The sequence below is a fragment of the Zonotrichia leucophrys genome, chromosome 4A (genome assembly GCF_028769735.1).
Source record: "Zonotrichia leucophrys gambelii isolate GWCS_2022_RI chromosome 4A, RI_Zleu_2.0, whole genome shotgun sequence".
Lineage (NCBI taxonomy): Eukaryota > Metazoa > Chordata > Aves > Passeriformes > Passerellidae > Zonotrichia > Zonotrichia leucophrys.
In genome coordinates, this window is record NC_088174.1 from 12,070,385 (window position 1) to 12,092,583 (window position 22,199).

A 22,199-nucleotide genomic window follows, 5' to 3' on the forward strand; every position below is an offset into this window, starting at 1 on the left:
AGCCCATACTGGGAATATTGTGAGTGAGTACTGCTGAAATAGGAATAAATTGCACATGCTCCAGAACATCCTGAGTCCTGAGAAAAGGCCCAGTCCATCAGCATCACTGTGAGCACATGGTGCCTTCCCACAGCAGGCACATGGGGATCTCTGCTGCTGGAATGTGTGGGAGGTGTGGGAAAAAGCACCATCATGTAAAACATTTTATCACCTAGGTGTTCCTCACAGCACTGAACCTCAGCTAATGTGGCTCTGCATTTACCCCTGCAAGGAGGTGATTTGTCTCAGGGATGGTCTGTACAAGCTGTGTCTATCTCCCTACATGCTGTTAAGGAGCTCTGTCCCAGCACAATTCCAGTGTCACATCCCAGGTCTGCCTCCCTTCAGCTGCTGGGAGACACAGATCAGCCTGCTCTGTCCTCCCAAATGGAATTTTCCATTTGTGCAGGTATATGAAAAGCCCTTATCCAATGTTTACTAGGTGCTCACAGAAGGAAGCAAAGGAATGTGTGCCAGACACACCACACTTGTCCCTGTCCTTAGAGGAATTACCCCAAGCTGATAAGAGAGAAATAAACCCTTGTTTAGGGTTGAAAACACACAAACCTGCACAACTTGACATGGGAAACCTGCCATGGGGGGCAGAGCAGGACCAACCTTTGATGTTACACCAGGGAAGGAACAAAGTAGGGGTTTACAACAAAACCACACGTGCTGCACCTCATTGTATTTGTGGTTACAAAGGTTCCTGCAAAGCATTTAACGGTCAATATAATAAATTTTTGCTTACATTGTCTGTGCTGTTTCATCATCTTCACTTCCCTCAGCTTCACATACTTTGAGAAGTGGTGGAAAAATACTCCAGCTGGTTTCTTGCTTTTGAATTACTCTCTGTCAAGCTGCAATTGAAAAAGGCAGAAGCAAAAAAGCAAGCAAAGTCCGCCTCAGCAATTTCTTATGTCCCTAAAAGATTCCATTTTTCCATTGAATAATACAAACTGGTGAAAAATTTATGTGGACAAGAACCTTGCCTTCTCTGAACACTTTGAGAAAACATTCCTTCCACTTTTACACCACCACCTCATTAAAGAGTAACAGGAACACAACTAAATTGCTTCCTCTGTGCTATGATAAAAAGTCACAGCAATATGTAACAAGTTATACACAGTGTGCTCAGGGAGAACACGTGGCCGCATTTTTAATCCACAAAAAATGAAACCTGCAAGGAATACAAGAAGGCCAGAAAACACAGACCCTGAGGAGTCAGTCGGGGCTGGTAAAGATATTTGAAGGAGGATGTTAAGATGCAGGATAAGAACAACATGCACCCACAAGGGCAGCAACAAGTCCAACTGTTTAAAAAAAATCAGTATGAACAAAGCTGACACTGTTAAAACAAAACCTTGCAAACAAAAGAGCATGTAATTGAAGAAGCAAAGCAAAGTATAAATACTAACAAATAATTTAATATTAAAGAGCAAGAAGAGTTGCAGGAAGAAGGAAATGTTCTGAAGTTTACATCTCCTTGATGTGATTTGAAAATTTTAGGTGTGTTTGACAAAACAAATTATTTGAAAACCTGCTTTTTAAGAGTGATCAGTGGAAAGAAACCACTGGGTTTGTCCCGATTGCCCTGCACTGGACCTTCAGTGTGAGAGATCCACTTTGCTCAGACCCCAAACTTTTCTTTCTTAAATACATCCAGCCCAAGGAGATGCTTTCCCGTTCTGTAATTGTCAAATTACCCATTTCTCCCCCTTTAACCTGGTACCAGAGGCAAAAGAGGCAACAAAGTACAGATGCACATGGCCACTTCCAAAGTCCAAGAATTTTGACCTTAATCACACCACACCCCGAGCCAGTGCCATAAATCACCAGAACAGTTTCAGTGGGATGGCTGTGACTCTACTTACGGTATATCGCTCCATCTTGAGTGAAAACATGCAATTTCCTGTGGGAAGCTTTGTTAACATACTTCTCTTGTGAAAAAATTGTACCAGTGGAAAGTTTCCAGCCAGCTCTGCACGAGGCTCCATGCAGGGAATCACTGGGGTGGTTTTGTGACACCCCACAGCCAGAGCAGGGAGCACTCCCAGCTGGTGCCACCCCTGCAGCTGGCAGGGCTCCTGCTCATCTCCTCCTTTTCACCTGCCCTTTTTTCATCTCCTACACACAGGAAAATTAATTCCCTTTCCCTAAATTAGTGATACAAATAGTCATACAAATGACTATTTGTATTACTAATCAAATAGTCCTCAACCCCCCAAGACACAACACCACAGAAGCTGCTGCTTCAAACAAACTTTGCTTTTCAGGGACCTTTCCCTGCTGTGCTGCCAGCAGCCCCAACCCCATACCATGCTCTGAAGGACCAGTACCTGGCATCAGATTAACATCAGGCCAATAAAGATGAAGACTGTGTGTGGCACCAGCTGGAACTGAAGACAGGCTGCCATGCTGGGTCAATGCAAATAAGGAGCGAAGCATGTATTTAAATGTTTTTATTTCAACTGATGCTTTGCCACCATATTACATCACTTTGAATAGCTTGGAATAGCAATATGATCTCAAAATATAGCAAACAGCTTGCCAAAGCAAGAGATTATGAAATCCTATGGATACAGCATCTTCCTTCTTTGGCGACAATGCTTCCTTCCGTTTATCTCTAAAAATAATTTTATATTCCAGCACAGTTGCTGTTCACTTTATTGAACCCTGCTGTTTATACCATTTGCCTCTTCCCTGCACAAAACCTCTCCACAATGTAGTATGGTTTTGTATCTAACAGCATTTTAAATAAAAAAGTTATAGTTTTCATGCAGATTTTTGTAAAAATTATTTTCTAGGTGCACAGAACTGAACCAAGATGCATACAAAAATGCATTCACTTCCATTCTCAGGTGTAACCGTGCCATCAGCAACATGATCATGTGTTACTGCAAGAGGTCCAAGGATGGTGGTATTATCATATGCAGTATAACCTTAAAAAACAAACAAACAAACAAAAAAATACCCCTTTTTATAAGCAGCAAGAGAAAAAACTGCCATGCTTTATTTGTAAAGTAATCAAAATAGTTAGATGTACAAAAAAGCACCATGTACAAAGAATACCAGAGGAAGTACATCTTCCTAATTACACATTTCTCATTTAGCATTGCGAGCTGGCCTGCAGGTCCCAACTTGTACTGTAGATTTATTTGCAAAATTAAGGATGTGGTCAAACCTAAAATATGCTTGGACTGTATGACAGAAATTAAAGTGGATTGCAGATAGAAATTAGATTTGTTTCCATTACAACTTATACCAACCACCTTATAGCCCTCAAGGGTATAAAACCACACATCAAGTATTTGAGAAATAATGGAGTGAAAACAGCTCCAGAGCAATATTGCAAGATGCAGGTCTGCTATGAATGCATTTCTGTGAGCTCTTGATAAGTTAAACTTTCCTTTGGGAAAAGAGCACATCTGTTGGTTATAACTCCTCCCCCTGAGAATTTTAATAAATTTGTCTTGCAAAGCAAAACAAAGTCCTTTGAACTTCAACAGTTCCAAGGCCAACAGCATTTCAACGTGGTCACAGCCCATCTGCTACTCATGCACCCAGGGTGGCAGGTTGGGTTTTTGTTGCATTTTGGTTTTTTTTTCTTTACGTGGATCATCCCTTTTATACTCGCTTCATTCCTCTGCCCATCAAGCAGGCGAACACGGTCATGACCATCTTTGGCTTCACCTCCACAAGATCCTCTGGAAGAGCATAAACTCTGGCACCAATTCTTCTTGCCATGGACACAGCATACCTATTCACCATGGAAAAATAAGGTGGTCAGCACTGAGACTGCTATCAGTAAATGGCAAGTCAAATCCTGCCCCATCCAACACAATTTCACCTACTCTTTATTAAGATTCAAGATATGGAACAGTTTATTCACACGGCATCCTTTTGTTTTACAAGTTTTTCTCATTTTTTGCTGTATTCCTTTTCCAGAGGTAAGTGTTTTTAATGTGCAAATTGACCTTTGAATGTCAAGTCCACTTTACTGACAGTTAAAGAATTTTAATTAATATTTGTTAGGGCTAATAGCATACATAATGAAGGATTAATCATGTAACACTTCCTTTTCTGTTTGCTCCTTATGAATAACAAAGTGAGACTATTATCTGCCAGAAATTTTACTGTCATTCTGCCACTGCAGAACAGTCACAGAACACACATTTCAAAGGCATGCTTTAATATGCATACTTTAAACTTGACAATCTGTGATGATTCAACAAGACATAACACATACAAGGGCTCAATTTTAAAACTCTGAGCCACCAGCTGAACACTTCAAATGCCTGAACAAACAGGTGAGAAATGGAGAGTCACTGGTAAGAACTGCCAGAGCTGCTCTGCATTTCTCTCAGTGAGCCAGAGCTCAGCCAACTGCTCCCTCCAGTGTCACGGGCAAGGACAGCAACTCCATTTCACAAAGTGCTGCCCGTGTAAAAATACTGTGCTAAAAGAGACTGAAAACCGCAGCAATGAACTGGTCAAAACACCTGCAGCTTGAGGCCAGCACATGGAATGTGCACCTTTTCAATGCCAAACAGCTTTTGAGAGAGCAAACTCACTTAGCGTTATTTTGCTTGTCATCTTCCGATAGCTGACCAGTCTTTACAAGGTCGTAGTTGATACAACCAGGCTGGATGGCATCAATTAAATCCACAACTGCCAAGCTTGTGCTGATGGTCTTGTCCTAGAGAATACAGGGACAGACAAGTAAAGATGAGTGTCCATAATTCTCACCTTAATTCAGTCGCTCTGCAACCAGAGAAGTTTTAAACGAGCCCTTTCAAAGCAGCAGTGTTAGTGACTATTCCCAGGTGGACCAGAGGGAAAACCAAACTGCTGCCTCAGCTTTGGTGATAATACAGTACTATTACTCCAATGTACTGCAAGTGCTCTGGCAATCCCAAGAAGTAATCATTGTGCAGGCAGGAGCTCTGCCCTGCTGAGCACAGCCCAAGGCACAATGTTCACCTCCAAATGCACACCAGCTCCAGCCCCTTTGCTTGCCAGCATCTCACCTCCCATCTCTGCCACACATCCTGCTCACCCTCCCTCCTCAGGCACTACTCCCCACTATGAGCAGTCCTAAACATTCTCCTGTCTTAGAGCTTGAAGCTACTCAGTTCCCAGCACAGTCTGAATCCTGTCCTGTTTCAACTCCTTTCTAAGGTGCCCCTGCTGTTCCTCCAGCTGAGGAAAAAAATTCTGGGCACTCATCTCCTTTTGTAGGCAAGAAGGGAACCTGTACCTTGAAGTTCTGGATGGAGGTGGACTTGCCAGCTTCTTTCAGGGTCTGGTTTACCCAGCTGACTATAATGTCATCGTTGGCTTTCTGACCATCACCCAGGTCCTCGAGGACATTCAGTGTGTACCTGAGAACCAGCAGAGAGAACAGATCAGGCACAGAGCCAGGACAAAGCCATGCAGCCAGGATGCAACATGAGCCATGGCAGCTTAGAAAGCCTTTACACAGTCTCAGCTCTGGGTTTGGGTTTTTTTTTTTAACTCCTTTAGCAAAAAGAAAGAACCACGTGTCTTATCTGAAGTGCGATTTCTGTTAAAGCATTAGTCTTTCTAGCATTTCATGTCCTTTAATAGGAGCTCACAAAATTGCCTGGTCTCAGGACAACTGTTAAACTGTTTTATCACTGAGCATTTGCTCCATTACCTAAAAGGTGTGGATTACCACAGGAGCTGGCATTAAGACCTCTAATGTCAAATAAGGAGCTACCATGCACCTTTTTTCCAGACATATATTTGCATAATCTTATAATTCTTAAGAACTAGCTAACAGGAAGATCAATTTTGTCTGTTATTAAGTTTCTTCTTTCTCAAATTCCAATGCAGAAGAGGTCTATAAAGCAGCCTCAGAATGTTTCCCTCTCAATTTCCATTTAAAAATCAGAATATAAAAGTTGTGTAATGTTACTGCTCAGGGTTTCTGCCTGTGGACCAGACTTGAGCAGGTGAGAGAGCTGATCCTTGTCACAGGATGATCACAGGTCCACCAACAAGCAGTCCAGAGGTGTCTGCTCCAGTCTCATGTCGAGCTCTATCACAGTTTTGTCCAGGTGTGTCTCAGACATCCCCCAAAGGACAGAGGTTTTACAATCATTCTGAGTGACCTGTACTGCAACGCTCTCGTGGAAGAAACTTCCCAAATTCTGTACTCCATTCTCAAGTTTCACATGTTTGGGAGGGGTCCTACCTTCTCATCAACTGCCAGACCAAGGCCAGTGTCAGCGTTGGGTTTCCATCATTCAGATCTTGCCCTCCAATGCCAACCAGGGAGAATTTAGCTGGATGCTTTCCCAAGTCTACAGCGTAGTTACAGTTTTCCAGCTACACAGGACAAGAGTTTAAACAGCAAAATCACTCACAAACACCTACACTTGACTGGAAGCCTCGAACAGGAAGTTTTAGTGTCACTGGCTTCCTTTAAATTCTTTTGACATGTTTACCTTTTTCATATTTGCTCCAAGTTTAGGGTATGGAGGCTTGTTAACCTTATTCCAGTCAACAGGAACTTTGATCTTCTCATATAATTGTAGTATTACCAGTGCATCTTGGAGATCACTAAAGTGGAAAACACGGATTAAGTCTAATGCATCAAGATTTGAGTACACTCTGACTTTGCCACATCATGAATAATTACTATTCTTTACAAGTGTTTGCAATTTCAACAACAACAATAAAAAGAAAAAAAAAAAGCTGTGTCTCCCAAGAGCCTGAAGCTTACCCATAGAGGTGATTTACGTGGGGGTTCACACCCAGGGAGTTCATCCAGTTGCGGAAGGTCCGTTCCTCACGTGTCTCTCCTACATGATGGAAAACAGGTTCAGTGCAAATTCTGCAAGTTCAAGGCTGAGCAGGGATTTCCACCCTGCAAGGCAGGGAGCTTTGAGCAGCAGAGCTCATCAGGAGGTTTAAAGCAGAGAAAGAGTATTTTTTTTCTACTAGAATTTTTTTCAAAGGAAGAGGCTGACCCTGCTATCTAGTCTTGGATGTAATTTTGATTTCCTCAGGCCTCAGAAGAGCCTTTTGCACTTTCTGCAAGAAAAAGGAGCAGAAAGGTCTTTCACATGGATGTTAGCTAACTGCTGTCACAGCCCAGTCCCAGTTGTGCCAACAATTAGCATTCCCATGGACATCTCACTGCATTTCTGAGGTTTTCTTGCCCATCACAGGAAATGGCAAAACCAAATTCCCCTGCATGGTGAGTGATGGGGTGCTGGCAGAGTGCCTACAGGGTCAGAGCAGCTGAACAGGCTGCCAGGTGCCCTTCTCATTGCCCCAAATGAGTAAACACCCACTGCAGCACTGAAGCCTCAAATCATAGGTGTTAATTCAACAGAGATACCTCTGCAGGGCACAGCCCCCAGTGACACAACTGTTTACTTTAGACAGTCTCCCCCTGCTAATTTTGTGACTGATAAGGGCCATCACCTTCCAAGAGGGTCCAGTCGATGTCCTGGTTTTCAGGCTTGGTAAGTGCTGGGTACTTGTTGAACAGGTTGGCCACGAAGGCCAGGTTCAGTTTGGGGTTGCCACTGACCACGTCAGCCGGCGTGACGAACTGGCGGCAGCCCAGCCGATCCGCCTGCTGCAGCATGAACTCTGCCCTGCGCAGGTCATCCTTCTCCTGCAGGGATGCAAGGGACAGCAGCTGTCATGGGACATGCTGGGCTACACTGCACAGCAGATGGGAGCTCCTCACCACTGTCTGGAGCAATGTCACAAGTCCATGTCTGCATCAGCCACTAACCGGGTGAAGGGATGAGGCACACACACCCTGCTGCTGTGCCATTGTCACAGCTTGTCTTGCTATCTTTCTTAACATTTTCTTAGCATTCTTTTCTTTCCAAGCTCAGATGCCATCAAATTTTATTGCTTTCGGAACTTAGTGGTTCAAAAGAAGTCAATCCACAGAGGATTTCTCAATTATCTCTGTTAATTGGAGGGTAGTGACCAGGCTGGCAGCAAGCACTCATTGAGCACACACCTGAGGTGTGCACATGGTCACTGACACTGTACACGCTCTAGAAATTAAGATACCAGGTTACCCAGATGTCATGGGGCAATGACAGGGTACAGGGAGCTCAGGATCCTACAGGATGAGGACACAACAGCCTAAATACTTACATTGAAACCAGACATGTTAATATCAATCTGAGGCTCTCCTTCTTTCTGCCCTTTGGGGGCAATTTGATTGAGGAGGTGGAAATAGGCTCTGGAATCCTGAAATGAACGAAAAAGAAAATTCAGCTCTCCTGCACAGCAGTGAATACAGCATAACAATTCATTTCAAGCTCATTTTTAACAAGTCACCATGCATAATTGGCTTATGTACCTTTACTGAATTGCCAAAATCTGTAAGCTTAAAAGAGAGCACAATGGTAGAAATCCAGGCAGCAGGAAAAGAAACAAAGGGAAAAAGTTAGAACTATTTAAGAAGACAATGATGTGGTTTGACTGCTTGAAAGCTGCCTTTGCTACAGGCTCTGGTGTCACAGCCACCTCTGCAGTGGCTGGAGGAGGCAATGACCCCATGCTGCTCACACTTATGGCCCCCAGATGCTCCAAGGCAGCCCTAACCTCTAGCCATTCCTACTGCCACAGCAATGATGAAAATGGCTCAGTGAAGACAAATTCCAAGCAAAAAGCTGATTATGTTTGAATGTTTTCTTCTGTGCCTGCACATTAGCTAGAGGAGAGGCCAGGGATGGTCACAAAGCAGGAAGAGCCAAGAGCTGTGGTGATTATTTATCAACGACATGTCCTTATAGTCCTCAGCACTAAGGAACACCTCAACATATCATGGCAGCCTAGGGGATGCACCAGAGAAGCCAACAGCTATCAGCAAAACCGTAAGTAATTTTGAAGTTGGAAATAAGAGTGACCATGCACACAACAGGTCAGATCTATGATCCTAACACATCTCAATTATCAATTTCTTTTTCTATTTCAATCTTTTTTCTCCTACTTGAAACTGCTGGCCATGTGAATAACTCCAGAAAGCTGTTGAGATCAGTGTCCAGATGCCCCACACTGACCCAGAGGCACCATCCTCCATTTCTCACCAGTGCCCCCACTCACATGTGAAAAGCAGCTTTAGGAGTCCCCACTCCCATTCCCACTAAACCCAGTGTGAAGAATAAGAGCTCGTTTCCCTTCCTCTCTCCAGCCCATGCCATTTTAGATGAAATGCCATCACCTGCCAAGAGTGTGTGGAACTCTCACTCTCCAGTGAAGCATTTCCCCATTTATCTCCATCAAAATATGGATTAAGGACATTTGAAAGCATATAAGCAATACCAGTTTTATAGCTGAATAAAACACACAACAGCAGCACTGGAGGAAACAGACAGTTCAACACTGGGCTCACCCTCATGGCAAGAGAACAGCCCTGCAGGACCTCAAATACAAAATCCAAAACCCCCCTAGTAAGAGCACTCAGTGTGTTAGGGTCAAGAAAGGTCCTGCCTGAGAATGAAAGGCCTCATTTGCACATGCAAACACATCCCTGTCCAGCTCCCAGCCTTTTCTGAGGCACTGCAAACCAGGAGAGCTTTGGTACCTTGATATCTGTGCTGAAGTTAGTGATTTTCTGCCAGCCTGCGTTTTCCAGGTGGTAGTTGGCCCATCTTAGGAGCAGCTCTTCTGGGGATAGCTTCATAAGGTCCTCCAGATTTTCACCATCACGAAGTAAGGCAGCCAGTGCTACAAGAAAAAGGATTGTGAGGGAAAACTCAAACCTGCAGAACAGAATTCAAGCTGCAGCAAGATTTCAGGGGGGTACAATACCAACTACTGATTATGTCAAAATATTCTGGGTATTAGCAGAGTTTTCCTGAGTTGGTTGTTACACAAAGAGGAGTATAAATGATCTAGAAATATATGTGTAAAAAAGTATTTTCCCTTTTCTTGTGTAACAAAATTCTCTGGACTTTATGTGCAGTCTTTTAAGCTGATGACAGGAAGCTAAATGCAAATGCACTTCTATGTCAATGAAAAATGCTTCCAAGCAGTTTCATAAGCACCATTAAAAAAACGCAAAGGAGCCAAGATAAGCACCCTTTCAGCTGGCCAGGGCTTCCTCTGCCATGAATTTTCAATCTAAACCAAACAATGTCAACACTTCATGATGGGGAAGCTTAAATAAAAGACACTGAATCCCTTCCATCCATCTGGATGCTCTGATAGCACATGCAGGAATATCAGAGCTCTTCAGATGATTTGGAAAAGTTTAAATTTTGGAGGCTGTCATGCAGGACCAAGTGAACACAGGGAGAGACGTGCAGCATCAGTCTCTCACCACCAAGGACAAAGTGAGAGCTCAAGCTGCTCCACTGACAGTAGCAAGGAGGATTTTAGAACCAAATAACTACCACAGAGCTGAACCCCACTTTTTAATTTTTCTTTTTTTGAGAAAGCTATGCAGTTGTCTATAATCCTAAAAGGATCCAAGCAGCTTTTGCCACATCCCAACACCATAGGAGCCTGCAGCTGGAGCAGCCTGGGGCATCACCCAGCAGTGTGTGCCCAGGCTCAAGCCAAGCTGCATCCTGACTTACAGGCTGCTGTTCAGCCAGCTCTGCAAGGCTGATACACATCACCAGGCTGGCAGAGCCCACCTGCACAACCCTGCTGCACAGCTCCCAACAGGCTGGAGAACAACACCCTGATGATCCTCCTTCCAGCACAGGAGAGGGAGAGAAGAGGCAGAGGCAGGGCTGGGGCTGGCAGCACAAGCCAGGCTGTGTCCATGCTGTAGAGGAACCACTCAGGGTTTCATTACCTTCATTTCTGCTGAGCTCAATGTCAGCAAACAAGCCGATCTTGATGACCTGCCAGAGCAGCCCCAGGACCAGGTGGGGCTTCCCTTCCCTCAAGTCCTCCGCGCCAATGTTGACAACATGGCAGCCGATGGCAGACGCAGAATTCAAGGCCAGGTTCAGGTTCTCCTGCAAACAGCAGAGCCCAGTCACACACAGCCCAGGGAGATGCTGCCTTCCCTTTCATCCAGCACCAGCACAGGGCAGGTTCCCCCCTTGTCCTTGCTCCAGCTCAGAGGAAACACTCCCAGCTGAAGTTTTGAGGGAGCTGTGTGGCAGCAGGCTGAATCAATAAGATCTGAACTGGGCACCAGGGTTTAATTTCAGCTCTGGTATTTAGTTTCAGCCTCTGAGTTAGTTGCATCTAGTGGCATCGACAAGAATAAGGCTAGAGAAGTGCTAATTTGCACACACAGAGGGATCCTCACAGAAACAACCTGCCCTAGTATAAAATGATTCATGATTAACACCAACATCACTCTGTTTAAAAAAGACAGTGCTGTACCTCATCACCACAGCAATATCACATGTGTACAGCATTTCAGCCACTTTACCCATTCTGTCATTAATTCAGCATTTTTTAACCATGCCCACAGAACTGTCAATTATGCATGGTACAAAACTGCATTTAATAATTAAACAGAAGCTATAAAATTTGCTCCTTTCCAACATTTCACAATAATGCCTTGAGCCACCATGCAACAATCATTAATTCTATATTAATATGAATTTCAGAAAATAAAATACAGAAATGCTTTTATACCTGAATTATGAATGGTGTGAGTTTCTTCTTATTAATTGCTCTTTCATCAATTGTGTCAGGAACAGAAAGATTGATCATTTTGCTGTTAGGAGAAAAAACAGTGATATTTGAAAAACACTTAGTATTTAATCTGAACAAAACTCAATGCACTGTGACAATACCACAGCACATTTCCTTTAGCCTGCTTGTTTTTGTGTCATTTTTTTTAACATAAAAATCAAGACTGCATAAATCAGAAGTTAATATTTACATCTCAAGAGTGTATTTGTAACTAATAGCTAAGCCTGAAACTTTAAACATGTTCCCAGCCACTACTGATCTCAGCTGCTGGAGCAAAAAGAGCACATGAATTATTCACAGTGTAGTTCCTGAACTAGTGAAGACTCATTGCTCTGCTGACATCCACTGCACATTCTAGTAAGACAACAAACTTCCTCCTATTGTAAAGGTTCACTACTGCTGGCAAGAAAACCTGCCCCAAAAAAGAACAAACACTTGGAGAGCTCAGTGGGGAGCATGTGAGCACAATGAATTTTTAATCAACACCAAAAATGGCAAATTCAAACTTTGTAGTATGAACTACTTCCTACTCAGTTCAGTCTTTGCCTAAAGCCATGAATTGCTTGAAACTTGGGAAATAAATAAACTAAAAATATGCATCATGAGCTAAAGTTAAAAAATAAAAGCAGTATAAAGAAAAGAGGTAACTTTGTGTATTGATACAGAGATCCTGAAATTCCAGGTTGATCCAGTTCTCCACTATATTAATTCACTTACAATAAAACAAATGAACCTAACCCATAAAACCAACAAAAATCTCCTACACAGAAGGTTGCTGGTATTTAGCAGCCCTGGAAGCCTTCTGTTCTCAGCATGTAACAGAATAAGTCACCAAACCTACTTAGTGCAGTTATTAAAAAGAACAAGAAGACTCTCAGAAAATCCTTTTTTGGGTTAATGCATAATAAGGTCACTAACATTCCCATGGAGAGCACTATCTGCCTAACCATCCAAGAGAATGGGTCATTTATCACATGTGCCTCTCCTCAAGCTACCCAGCACCCAGCTGAGTTTGCACCAGGACAACTCCTGCCCACAGAGCACCTTCTGCCCCCTCAGCAAACTCAGTCTCAAGCCCAAACAAAAGCACTGGATGAAAATATCAGCTGGCACCAAAGCTGAGGCATCACACAATGGCAATGCAAGAGGGAGAGACTGAGCCTCTTTTTATATGTGCAAAACGTTATGCACACACACCAGTCACAAAACCAGCCTAGAACAGGATGTAAATACTTCAAACTGCATTTGCAGAAAGTTATTTTGCTGATTTTTTACTTCTTTAATTCAAGAGCCATCATGACTTACCATAGCACAATGCCATCTCCCACAGCTTTGAACAGGTCATCTGTATTTGGGTTCATTGGAATAACGTGCCGACAGTCAGGATCATTTTCCAGGGCTTTGTTTATCCAGTTTACAAAGGCATATTTCTCCTCCTCTAAGATAACCAATCATAAATTCAATACAGGTTTTTTTTATAACAAAGATTTTCCCAAAAGAAGCAGAGTACAATAGCCCAGGGAAATAACAGCCCCACTATCATTACCATACATTTGTTTGGTCACATGAAGTATAAAGAAAGAAGATGTTCACAACTATCAGAATATTTCTGTTATTTACTTGTCACTTAACAACTTTATCATACTCAAGTGTGACACAAGGACTTCATCAGCAAGCAAATAAGAACACATTTAACTTAAACACTATTAAATTTGCAGCACATAAATTCTGTCCTGCTTTCACCCTGATGTGAGATCACTCTGCTCTCAGAGAACTAGAGCACAGTACAAGGCATGGTGTGGTAGAAACGGGCTGGTTTTGGCACAGGACCTCCAAAAACCCAAGAGAAGAGTGAGAGGCAGATGGTACCTGAGTAGGAGTGCTGGGTGCCCTCACTGGAGAGCTCTGAGGTGCCCCCAATGGCACAGATTCCTTCCTTCCTGTTAATGGCTCTCCGGAACGTTTTAGCGATATCGCTGCTCTTCACCTCTTGGAAAATCTACAATTTAAAGTGCTCTGTTAGGCAGGAAAAATTCATCTTCATAAACTAAAAAGGACCACAGAAGGAGCTATTTCTTCTCAGCTTTAAAGCAACAGTAAGATCAGCAAATGTGAAGGGCCCAGCAAGGGTGTAGTGGTATTAAATCTGGCATGGACAGTGGGCAGAGTCATCCCACTTTCCCAAACACACACTGCAAGTGCCTATTGAAACAGAAGCATTAGGCATGAAGTACCTTGCACAGATTTACCTTTACAAGTAGATTTCAAGAGACCACAAGAAAAAACCATGAAACCTTTGAAGTCTGAGCACAGGAAACACATGCAGCAGGTCCTGCAGGGCCAAACTTGAGAAAGCTGAGGTGCAATTTTAACCCTTCTGTGTAAGCCAGATGCTCATGGGACTGTGACTTTAGTTCACACAAAAGACTTCATCCACAACCCAACAACAACTCTCTTTAAGCATATAACAGTCAAATCTGCAATAAAGTGTAACAACGAGTGTTCCAAGTAAAGATTCTCCCTTCTTCCACAGCAGGCTTCATCTAACTGGTGAAACACCCTCTTGTTGGAGGGCAGAAGAGATGCTTTAGCACAGAAGACTGCACATGCCATTTGCACAGGTTGGATGCTACTGTTAGTGGCCCCAAGGCCCTACAGAACTGAGCAGCTATTAGTAAAAAAACACATTCAGTGGCTGGAAGTCTACTGTAACTCTCTCAAAGCTAAACTAAATTAGTTTAAACCAAGATGAAAATACAAATGAAATGTGTAGAGGTTCTCTAAACACTACCCAGAAAAGGACAATGAAACTACAGGGTCAGGCTGCTGGTTGTCACACCTCACCTTCCCCATCCCTTAAACACAGGGAGGTGGCAAGTTAAAACGATAATAGCACAGTTAAATCATCTCCTGATGGCATGCAGAGGTTGATCAGGTAAAGCTGACTGAAGATATGAGAGTCCAAAAGTTGGAGGATTTCTGGTTGGTTGGCTTTAACCACAAGGATTTTATTTTAGATCTATTTATTTTAAAATTTTCTGGGTTAACTACTCTATTATTGAGAATAGGTGCTCTAATGCTGAGGTACCACTAAATCACTTGGTCTCAATGTAAAGACAGTTCATGCCATTCTTTGTACCATAAACTCCAGCAAAAATGCTCAGAGCAAGAGTTCAGTTTGTAAAAACCATCCAGCTGCATTGCTAATGTACACCTTAGCTGCCCTAAGACATTTTGTCTTTCCTCAATCATTGGTACCTTTCAAATGTGACAGAAAAGATTTATTTCTTCCTTCCTAGTGCAAAGTTAAGAGTTATGGACCAGCTCAAACCAACAGCTGAAACATGCACCCAGCATGCAAGTGTTTACAAACTGCAAACTCCAACTTACTAGCTGGCTCCGAACTCAAAAAGTTCAGAGGGTCTGAAAACAATTAAGGAACAGAAAGTGAAGATAAATAAAGAAATATCAAGAAAACTAATTGACATGAAAACAGCTCCCTCAATGTACTGCACATACTTTAATTACTCCTTCAGCATTCAGTCATCAGAGCATCAAAAGGATGAAAAACATACATCGAAGAAGTCTTGCACTTTTGTGAAAATTAATAAATGTTTAAATTCTGGCCTATTTCTACTAAAAAACACTGATCTTCCAGCTTGTACCCATCACCTTATTCCTGTTTTTCCTTTTCCAGGCAAGAGATTTGAATTTTCCTAGATTAGCACCTAACACAAATCCAAGTGTGTCTTGAGATGCCCTTTGAACTCCTTAGCAAATACTTGCAGTCCCATTAAACCGAGAAAGGAAGTTATACTGATACACAGGGAAAACAAGCATTCATCTGTGTGCCTGGAAAAACTGAACAGCTTCCAGTAAATACTGTAAGCTTGGATCATTGCAAGTCTTTCTTTCCAGTTGTCACATCATGTGGAAACAGTATTTTGGCCTCCAATGAAGCTATCACACACTAAAACCACATGGATTCTTTTTGGTTGGTTGGTTTTTGTTCAAAAACCAACCAATATTTCTCCTCTGTCCAAATCTAAAGGCTGTCAATAACAGCACAAAAGTCTGATCATATACAGATACTTGTACAAAGAGCTGATTTTTACATGGCTAGAATGATAAGTTTGTCAAAAGAAAATTAGGATTAGGTTAAAGTGGCTGAGAAGTCAGGTTCAATCTCTTCTATGGTCTTCCTTAGCTTTGTCTAAAAGGGCCCCCCCAGGCTGCTGGTAATTCAGAAATATCACTTACATAGACAAACTCTTCAAAACTAATCTTCCCATCTTTGTTCTTGTCACCATCAATCATGAGCTTCTGGATGATCTCTCTCACTTTGTAGCCAGGGAGAGGCAGGCTGGCCTCCTTGAACAGCTCGTGCAGCTCGTAGTCACAGATGAAGCCATTGCTGTTGAGGTCTGAGGAAGAGAAGAGGCAGCAGAAGGTTTTAGAAATGTCCCTGTACCTGACAGAACTGACCCCCAACAAAGGGGCAAAAATGTAACCCCCATGTCCAAGAGCTTCATGGAGAGCAACCTGCACACTGGGGACCTGCTGATGGGCACACAGCAGGATGGCCACACCAAAAATATCAAGGAGTTTAAAGGACACCCGTAGGGACCAAAGGCACACAGTAAATACACACAGCACATCCTCAGAGAGTGCCCCAGCACAAGTCCTGGGAGCCCTCCAGCTCTGGCAACAGCAGCTTTGAAGCAGGACTGCCCACGATGACTCTGGGCACATGTGACCAGTCTGGCGTTAAAGTTTCACAACAGAACATCTGTATTTTCATAAACAATCCCCAGAATGTCTCTTTTTGTGTCTAAATACCACAGCCCTTGCATGTTAAAAATAGATGGTCATGAAACACAGCACCTCTTATATTCTGAACTAAAAACACCAAGTCAGCTCTGCAGTTGCATTTTTACCATGTTGTCAATGATATTCTCCATTTAACACTGACAGCAAATTGCAGATATTTTACTGCTGCCCAAGAATGCTCTGCCAGGACATTTGCTTTCACAGTCTATCACCAAGCCACAGCAGCACCATGTGTTTAGCGAGATAGTGTCACCTATCTGAGGAACAAAACAAGAATCTAGTGTGGCACTGGAGCTTTGCACATCACAGATCCCAACCTCTCTGGGGACATCACATCTACTGACCACAAATCCAGCATCTCTGGACCTTGTTCAGGCAAGTGAGGTTTTCCAGCCACTGTGGACAGGCAGGGGTTGGTGCCTCCTTCCCCAGGATGAGCAGAGTGCTGCTCACAGCAGAGCTGGCACCCAGATTTCAGCAGAGCTGGGTCCCCAAGCAGACAGAGCGTTTGAAGCAGTTGCACAGCCCAGATTCACACCTCAAGACATAAGGATGACCCTCCAGCCCCATCTTTGGGGAGGCAGGGATTCAGGGCACGTTGTGCTGTTACTGGCTCAGTAACAAAATACTAAAATCCCTTTGCTGCAGGCAAGTGCTACAGACAGCCCAGGGAAGTTAATTTAGTGCCTGAAGAGCTGCACCAGCCTCAGAATTTGGTTATCTTCAAGAGGGTATCTCATCACAGCCACTGGGGTCAGTATTTATCCTTGAATAGAGATACTTTCAATAATAAAGAAAACAATCAGAATAGCTCTAAGGCCCAGGGTTATTTTTTTTAAACCAAATTGTGGGTGCCAATTTTCTTTTAATGAGGATTCTGTGATTTTTAGGTTTTGTTTCACAGCAGTGTTCCAGCAAGCAGCATGTTTGCACCATCACTCCAACCACTGCACCACCAGTCCTCATTTTCCAGATCCATATGGGAATATGGGATTTTAAAATTGTTTTTATCAGTCAGAAAGAAAGTGAAACTGCTTAGTGGCAAATACTGAAGTAACCAGAGCAAACCTGTACTCCTTCCTACACCCCAGTCTCTGTGTCTCAGACTAAGGAAGAGCATCAATTCCATGGAATAATAAATACACTAAACTACTTCATGAGAAGTCAGTGTTTACAATAGTGCTGAGGAAATAAAGTGGTTTGGGGCAATGATCAATGATAACAATAGGCTGCTCTCTGGCCCTCAATTTTAGAATTTTATTCTGAACTAATACAAGCTTACAAAGGCAAGATTTATTAACAGTCCAGCCTGAGATGTCATGAGCAAACTATTTCCCCTCTAGATAAATCACAGCTTCTTCTATTACAGTATTTTTATTACTGAATCTAACTTTGCAATATGCATCTTTTCCCCTCCTTACAGCCAGTGAGGAAAATAAGTCAAGAAGTGATTTCCTAATCTCCAAGGCCTATGAACCTAAAACAAAACTTTACTTTCACCTCAGCCTGCAGTCAACTCCCTTGCTTTTGCCTGTTCCTGACTGAACCAACCAAAATCCCTCAGCATGCTGCCAAATTAATCAGGTAAATCCAAAATCATCTGTTTATCACTTCTTCCAGTCAATCCACCACTTAAGTTTTACAGCTACCCAAATGTTAAGAGTAAATGTAAACAGCTGGGAAAGAACAGAGAAAATTAAGACTTCAAAATATAAATTGTATCCCTGATGGGATCCAATTTTGATTCAGATTTGGTAAAGGTTTTCCTCTTCACCTGTCTGGGTTAAGCATTCAGAAGTGTTTCTTTTTCAGGCTTGCATGTGCTATGTCTGAGCCTATTCAGATGCAGAAGGGATAAAACCTTACATGGTATTTAATGAAGCAGAAGCTTCTTAGGTGAGACAGCAGGAAACTGAGCTCCAAAGTCTGCAACTTCAATAAGGGACACATGGATAAAAGGATGCTGAAACCTATTAAGATCTTGGTTCTACATATGAAACCCTGCAGGGCAGGTATGAGGAATCTACTCCAAGCTGAGTCAACATCTGCCCAGTTTGGTTTCATTCACTCCTGCAATCAGCATCTTCCCAGTTTTCCAGGTGTGCTTAGTTCAAAGATTTACCTCTGTGCACTAAAAAGAAAAATAAACAGGAGCTCTGCCACACGAAGAGCCACTGAAATGCACACTCACAAGGGACCTCACATAGGTCAGCAGAATGGCACAAAGAAAGATTTTGCCCATCAGCAAAGGCTGCACTGGGCTCAACCAAACAGCACAAAATCAAGTGTGAAGGACACACCTTAACTCACTCATAACCTTTGATCCTCAGGACTCAGGACCTAAGCTCTTGCAATCCTTAACAATATCCCAAACACCCACTTGTGCAAGCTACTCTTCCATAGTATTCTGGGAAAAAGTTAAACACTGATTTACTTCACAGAGTAAAAGGGCATCCATGTGCCAGACACTTGGGATGGGGATTACAAATAAATCAGGTCTGTTAGTTTAACTGTAAGACCACACACCAAGTTACTGGTTTTGCACTGAAGATGCTCTCATTTCAAGTTTTACTTCTTGGCCACAGAAGGGCAGATTTGAGTGTTAAAACTGCTGGTTTTACCATAAAGTGGTGCTGGCCCTTGGTTCTGGTAGCAGAGTCAAGTAGTGATTGACTATGAGATGGAAAATGGACCTGTTCTTAACATGTCATCCAGCCTGACATGACAAACACACCTGAGACCCCTATTCCACAGGCAGCTGCTTCCCTTCCTACTGTCTCTGTTCCCCTTCTGGCATCAAATGCAGAAAGAAGCAGCATTAAAAAAAAAAAAATTAAACACCAAAAAACTCTACCTCTGCAGTACCAGCCAGTTCCAAAACTATTTCCAACATCACTGCAGGCCCACAATATGGTGCCTTGCTGGATGTCCTGCAACAGGCCCTGACTTCAGACAGAATTCTCTAACAAAATCTGAGCTGGTGTTGAGCAGCTGAAGAGGCTGTCAAAAGAGAAGCCATCCCAAATGAAATGGTTCGGCGGCCTGCCCAGCATTACTAATGGAAGAAAGCAAAATTGTTTTAACAGACAAGCTGCAGCCTGGATTCATTATAGTCTGCCTGATGGAAAGGAAACTACAGCACATCTGAAGTTTCCTATTTCTACTGAAAGATGCATGCATGCCAGGGTGCTAAAGCTGGGAAAGGTCATGGCAGCAGGCACGGCACCTCTGCCGTGTGCAGGTGGCGCAGCAAAGCCGCCACGAATCCCAAAAGCTGCTTCAAGCTCCAGCTCAGCTTCCTCCTGAGGACAAGCACTTAAAATAGCTTAAATAACAGGATGCTAGAGGGGGAAAGTAACCCACACGTTTCCTTTTAAGGACATATGCTCAGCAGGAGCACAGGATCACAGATCCCTACTTGCCCTAAGCAAATGTTTCGGAGCATTGTTTTACCACCTTGGAGTGCTGCACAAAGTGTTCAGGCCAGTTATGATTTTTGAGTACTTCATGTTTCCAGAAAAGATGCTTATCTCTGCTTATCTTAGAAGGAGAGAGAATGAAGACAAATAAACAGAGCAAGTTTGTGGATTTTTTTCTGCCACGCCTCCCCTCTGAAGTGCCCCTGTTTGGCCAAGTACACACACAGGCACCTGTTGCACAGAACAAATTCAGAGATCCAATGAGATCTGGAGCAACTTGTTCTTCTCCCACTAACCTGTGGGTCACTCCAAGCCCAGACAGCTCCAATGCCCCACTAATTACTGTTTTCAAACATTACAAAGCTTTTTTTCCCCCACTGCTCTTTACCACTTGGAGCAGTTCCAAGACAAATAACTGCCTGTAGGATGGTGGGAGCTGCTTGTCTGTGCTATAGCTGGCTTTGGTGATAACCTTCAGCAGTGGTTTCTCACCTGTGGACTGTCTTAATAAGCAATAGGATGTCTATGGGACTCATGCCTTTGGCTGGCTGTCAGAGAACAGCACATCAGTTGCATGGGAGAGAGGAAATACCTTCAAGTGGCATGGAAGGCAAGTGGTGACAGAGCACATAGCAACTAACACACTTCACTGCCTTCCAGCATCCCCAGATGTCTCAATCCAGTCAGCTGCAGACAGAAAAGCTGGTCAAACACACACCTTTAAAGCCCCATCAACCTACCCATGCAGAGCAGCAGCTTGCCCCATGCTGGAGTTAAAGCAGGTCTCCAGGAAGCCCAACCAGCATTGGAGCAGGGCACACCTTGGTGAGCACCCTGTGAAATGTTTCCTCCTCCCCACATCTCCTTCATGACATCCTAGAAGCCAACCAGCTGAGTTTTGCTATAACCATGCTTCTCAGCTGTGTTCCAAATCCTCCAGATAGCTGGGAGATGAAAAACAGGGTTCATTTTACACAGCAGCCTTAATCCAGCTTCTGTTCACATTCACTGGAGACGCTATTAGCAGTTCACAGTGAAATGCAGTCACCAGGCAGTGACCAGCCCAATATCCCAGGGCAAACATGGCTCCTTCAGGCAAGAATAAAGGGAATGAGAGCATTAGAGTCATTCCTGACAGGTGTGTCCCACATGCTTGCGGGCTCTACCATGCCTAAAGCACACAAAACAAGGCAGTTGAAAAGAACTAGCAGATCCTATCTCATTTGTGGGTATGTCCAGGATAATTAGCACATTCCTCATTAATATTAAAGTTCTGAGACTGCCTTTATAATTTAAAACCAAACAGGGACCCACATCCTGAGCAGGGTGAGCTGGTTTCCTACAACAAACCAAGATCTGACTTGTGTTTCTCCATGTTTCCAACCTAATCTTGATCATTTCCTCCACACCAATGACAAAAAGCCACCACATTCCAGAGAGGTTAATAATTTTAAATGTATCCAAGGACAGAACAGGCTGCCTACATCTCAGCCTTAATGAGACTGCACTAAGAGGCACATTAGACAGAGATAAACACCATGCTTCCTCCCAAGGAACATCTCCCTCTGCTGCAAAAGTCTTGAGAAGGGCAAGAGAGGAGAGGGAACTCCTTAAAATGCAACTTCCTTCAGGTTCCAACAGGGGTTACTGCTCCATGAGAATCAGTTGCCTCTGAAATTCACATTTCTCTTTGCAGATGGGAAATTCTGAACAAGTGAGAGTTTTCACAGCCGCCCTGCCCTAGGAAGGTGGTACCACCCAATACAGATAAGAGGCAACTATGATTTTATATATATAACCAGCGCTCAAGTGATGCCCATGTCCAGTTAAGAAAAACAAAATGCTGGCTCTCAGTGCTTGTGCAACTTGATCCTGGCCAGTGCCAGTCCCGGGTGTGGCCCCCCAGCTGAACACACTGACCTCAGTCCCCTAGGGCTGCGCTCCAGCGCCCATCCCACCCCTCCCTGCTGGTGCTCTGACCCTTCAGTAAGCCACTGCAAGAAACTAAACCAACAGAAAAACATGTTTTCCATTATGTCAGTTCTCTGCCCATTTCAGTTTCCTGAAGCAGCCTGCCAGAGATTCTGTGATGCCAGGGCAGGGGGAAAGCTGGGAGGCAGGAGGAGCAGCCCCTGGAGGAAGCTCAGCAGGCTGAGGGAGATCAGCAGAGATGGAGCCAGCAGAGGGCAATGGAGGTGTGCTCAGCACAAGGCACTGATCATCACCACAAGCTGCTCCATG

At 43.5% G+C, this 22,199-nt stretch overlaps 1 protein-coding gene across 4 annotated transcripts in view; it reads right to left on the minus strand.

Moving 5' to 3' along the window:
* Window positions 1-2,486: 2,486 nt before the first annotated feature.
* Window positions 2,487-22,199, minus strand: part of PLS3 (plastin 3) — a 49,827-nt gene continuing 30,114 nt past the window's right edge. For 3 of the 4 annotated variants that reach the window (XM_064712556.1, XM_064712558.1, XM_064712557.1), the window contains exons 3-17: window positions 15,970-16,133; window positions 13,579-13,708; window positions 13,015-13,147; window positions 11,650-11,731; window positions 10,850-11,015; window positions 9,629-9,771; window positions 8,402-8,428; window positions 8,194-8,289; window positions 7,498-7,693; window positions 6,791-6,869; window positions 6,513-6,627; window positions 6,260-6,393; window positions 5,300-5,423; window positions 4,614-4,738; window positions 2,487-3,799 (exon numbers count right to left, since the gene is read on the minus strand). In XM_064712556.1, the coding sequence (XP_064568626.1) occupies window positions 3,667-3,799; window positions 4,614-4,738; window positions 5,300-5,423; window positions 6,260-6,393; window positions 6,513-6,627; window positions 6,791-6,869; window positions 7,498-7,693; window positions 8,194-8,289; window positions 8,402-8,428; window positions 9,629-9,771; window positions 10,850-11,015; window positions 11,650-11,731; window positions 13,015-13,147; window positions 13,579-13,708; window positions 15,970-16,133 (1,847 nt within the window). In that variant the 3' untranslated portion in view covers window positions 2,487-3,666. The remainder of the gene's footprint in view (window positions 3,800-4,613; window positions 4,739-5,299; window positions 5,424-6,259; window positions 6,394-6,512; window positions 6,628-6,790; window positions 6,870-7,497; window positions 7,694-8,193; window positions 8,290-8,401; window positions 8,429-9,628; window positions 9,772-10,849; window positions 11,016-11,649; window positions 11,732-13,014; window positions 13,148-13,578; window positions 13,709-15,969; window positions 16,134-22,199) is intronic. The other variant, XM_064712560.1, reaches the window with a different exon arrangement.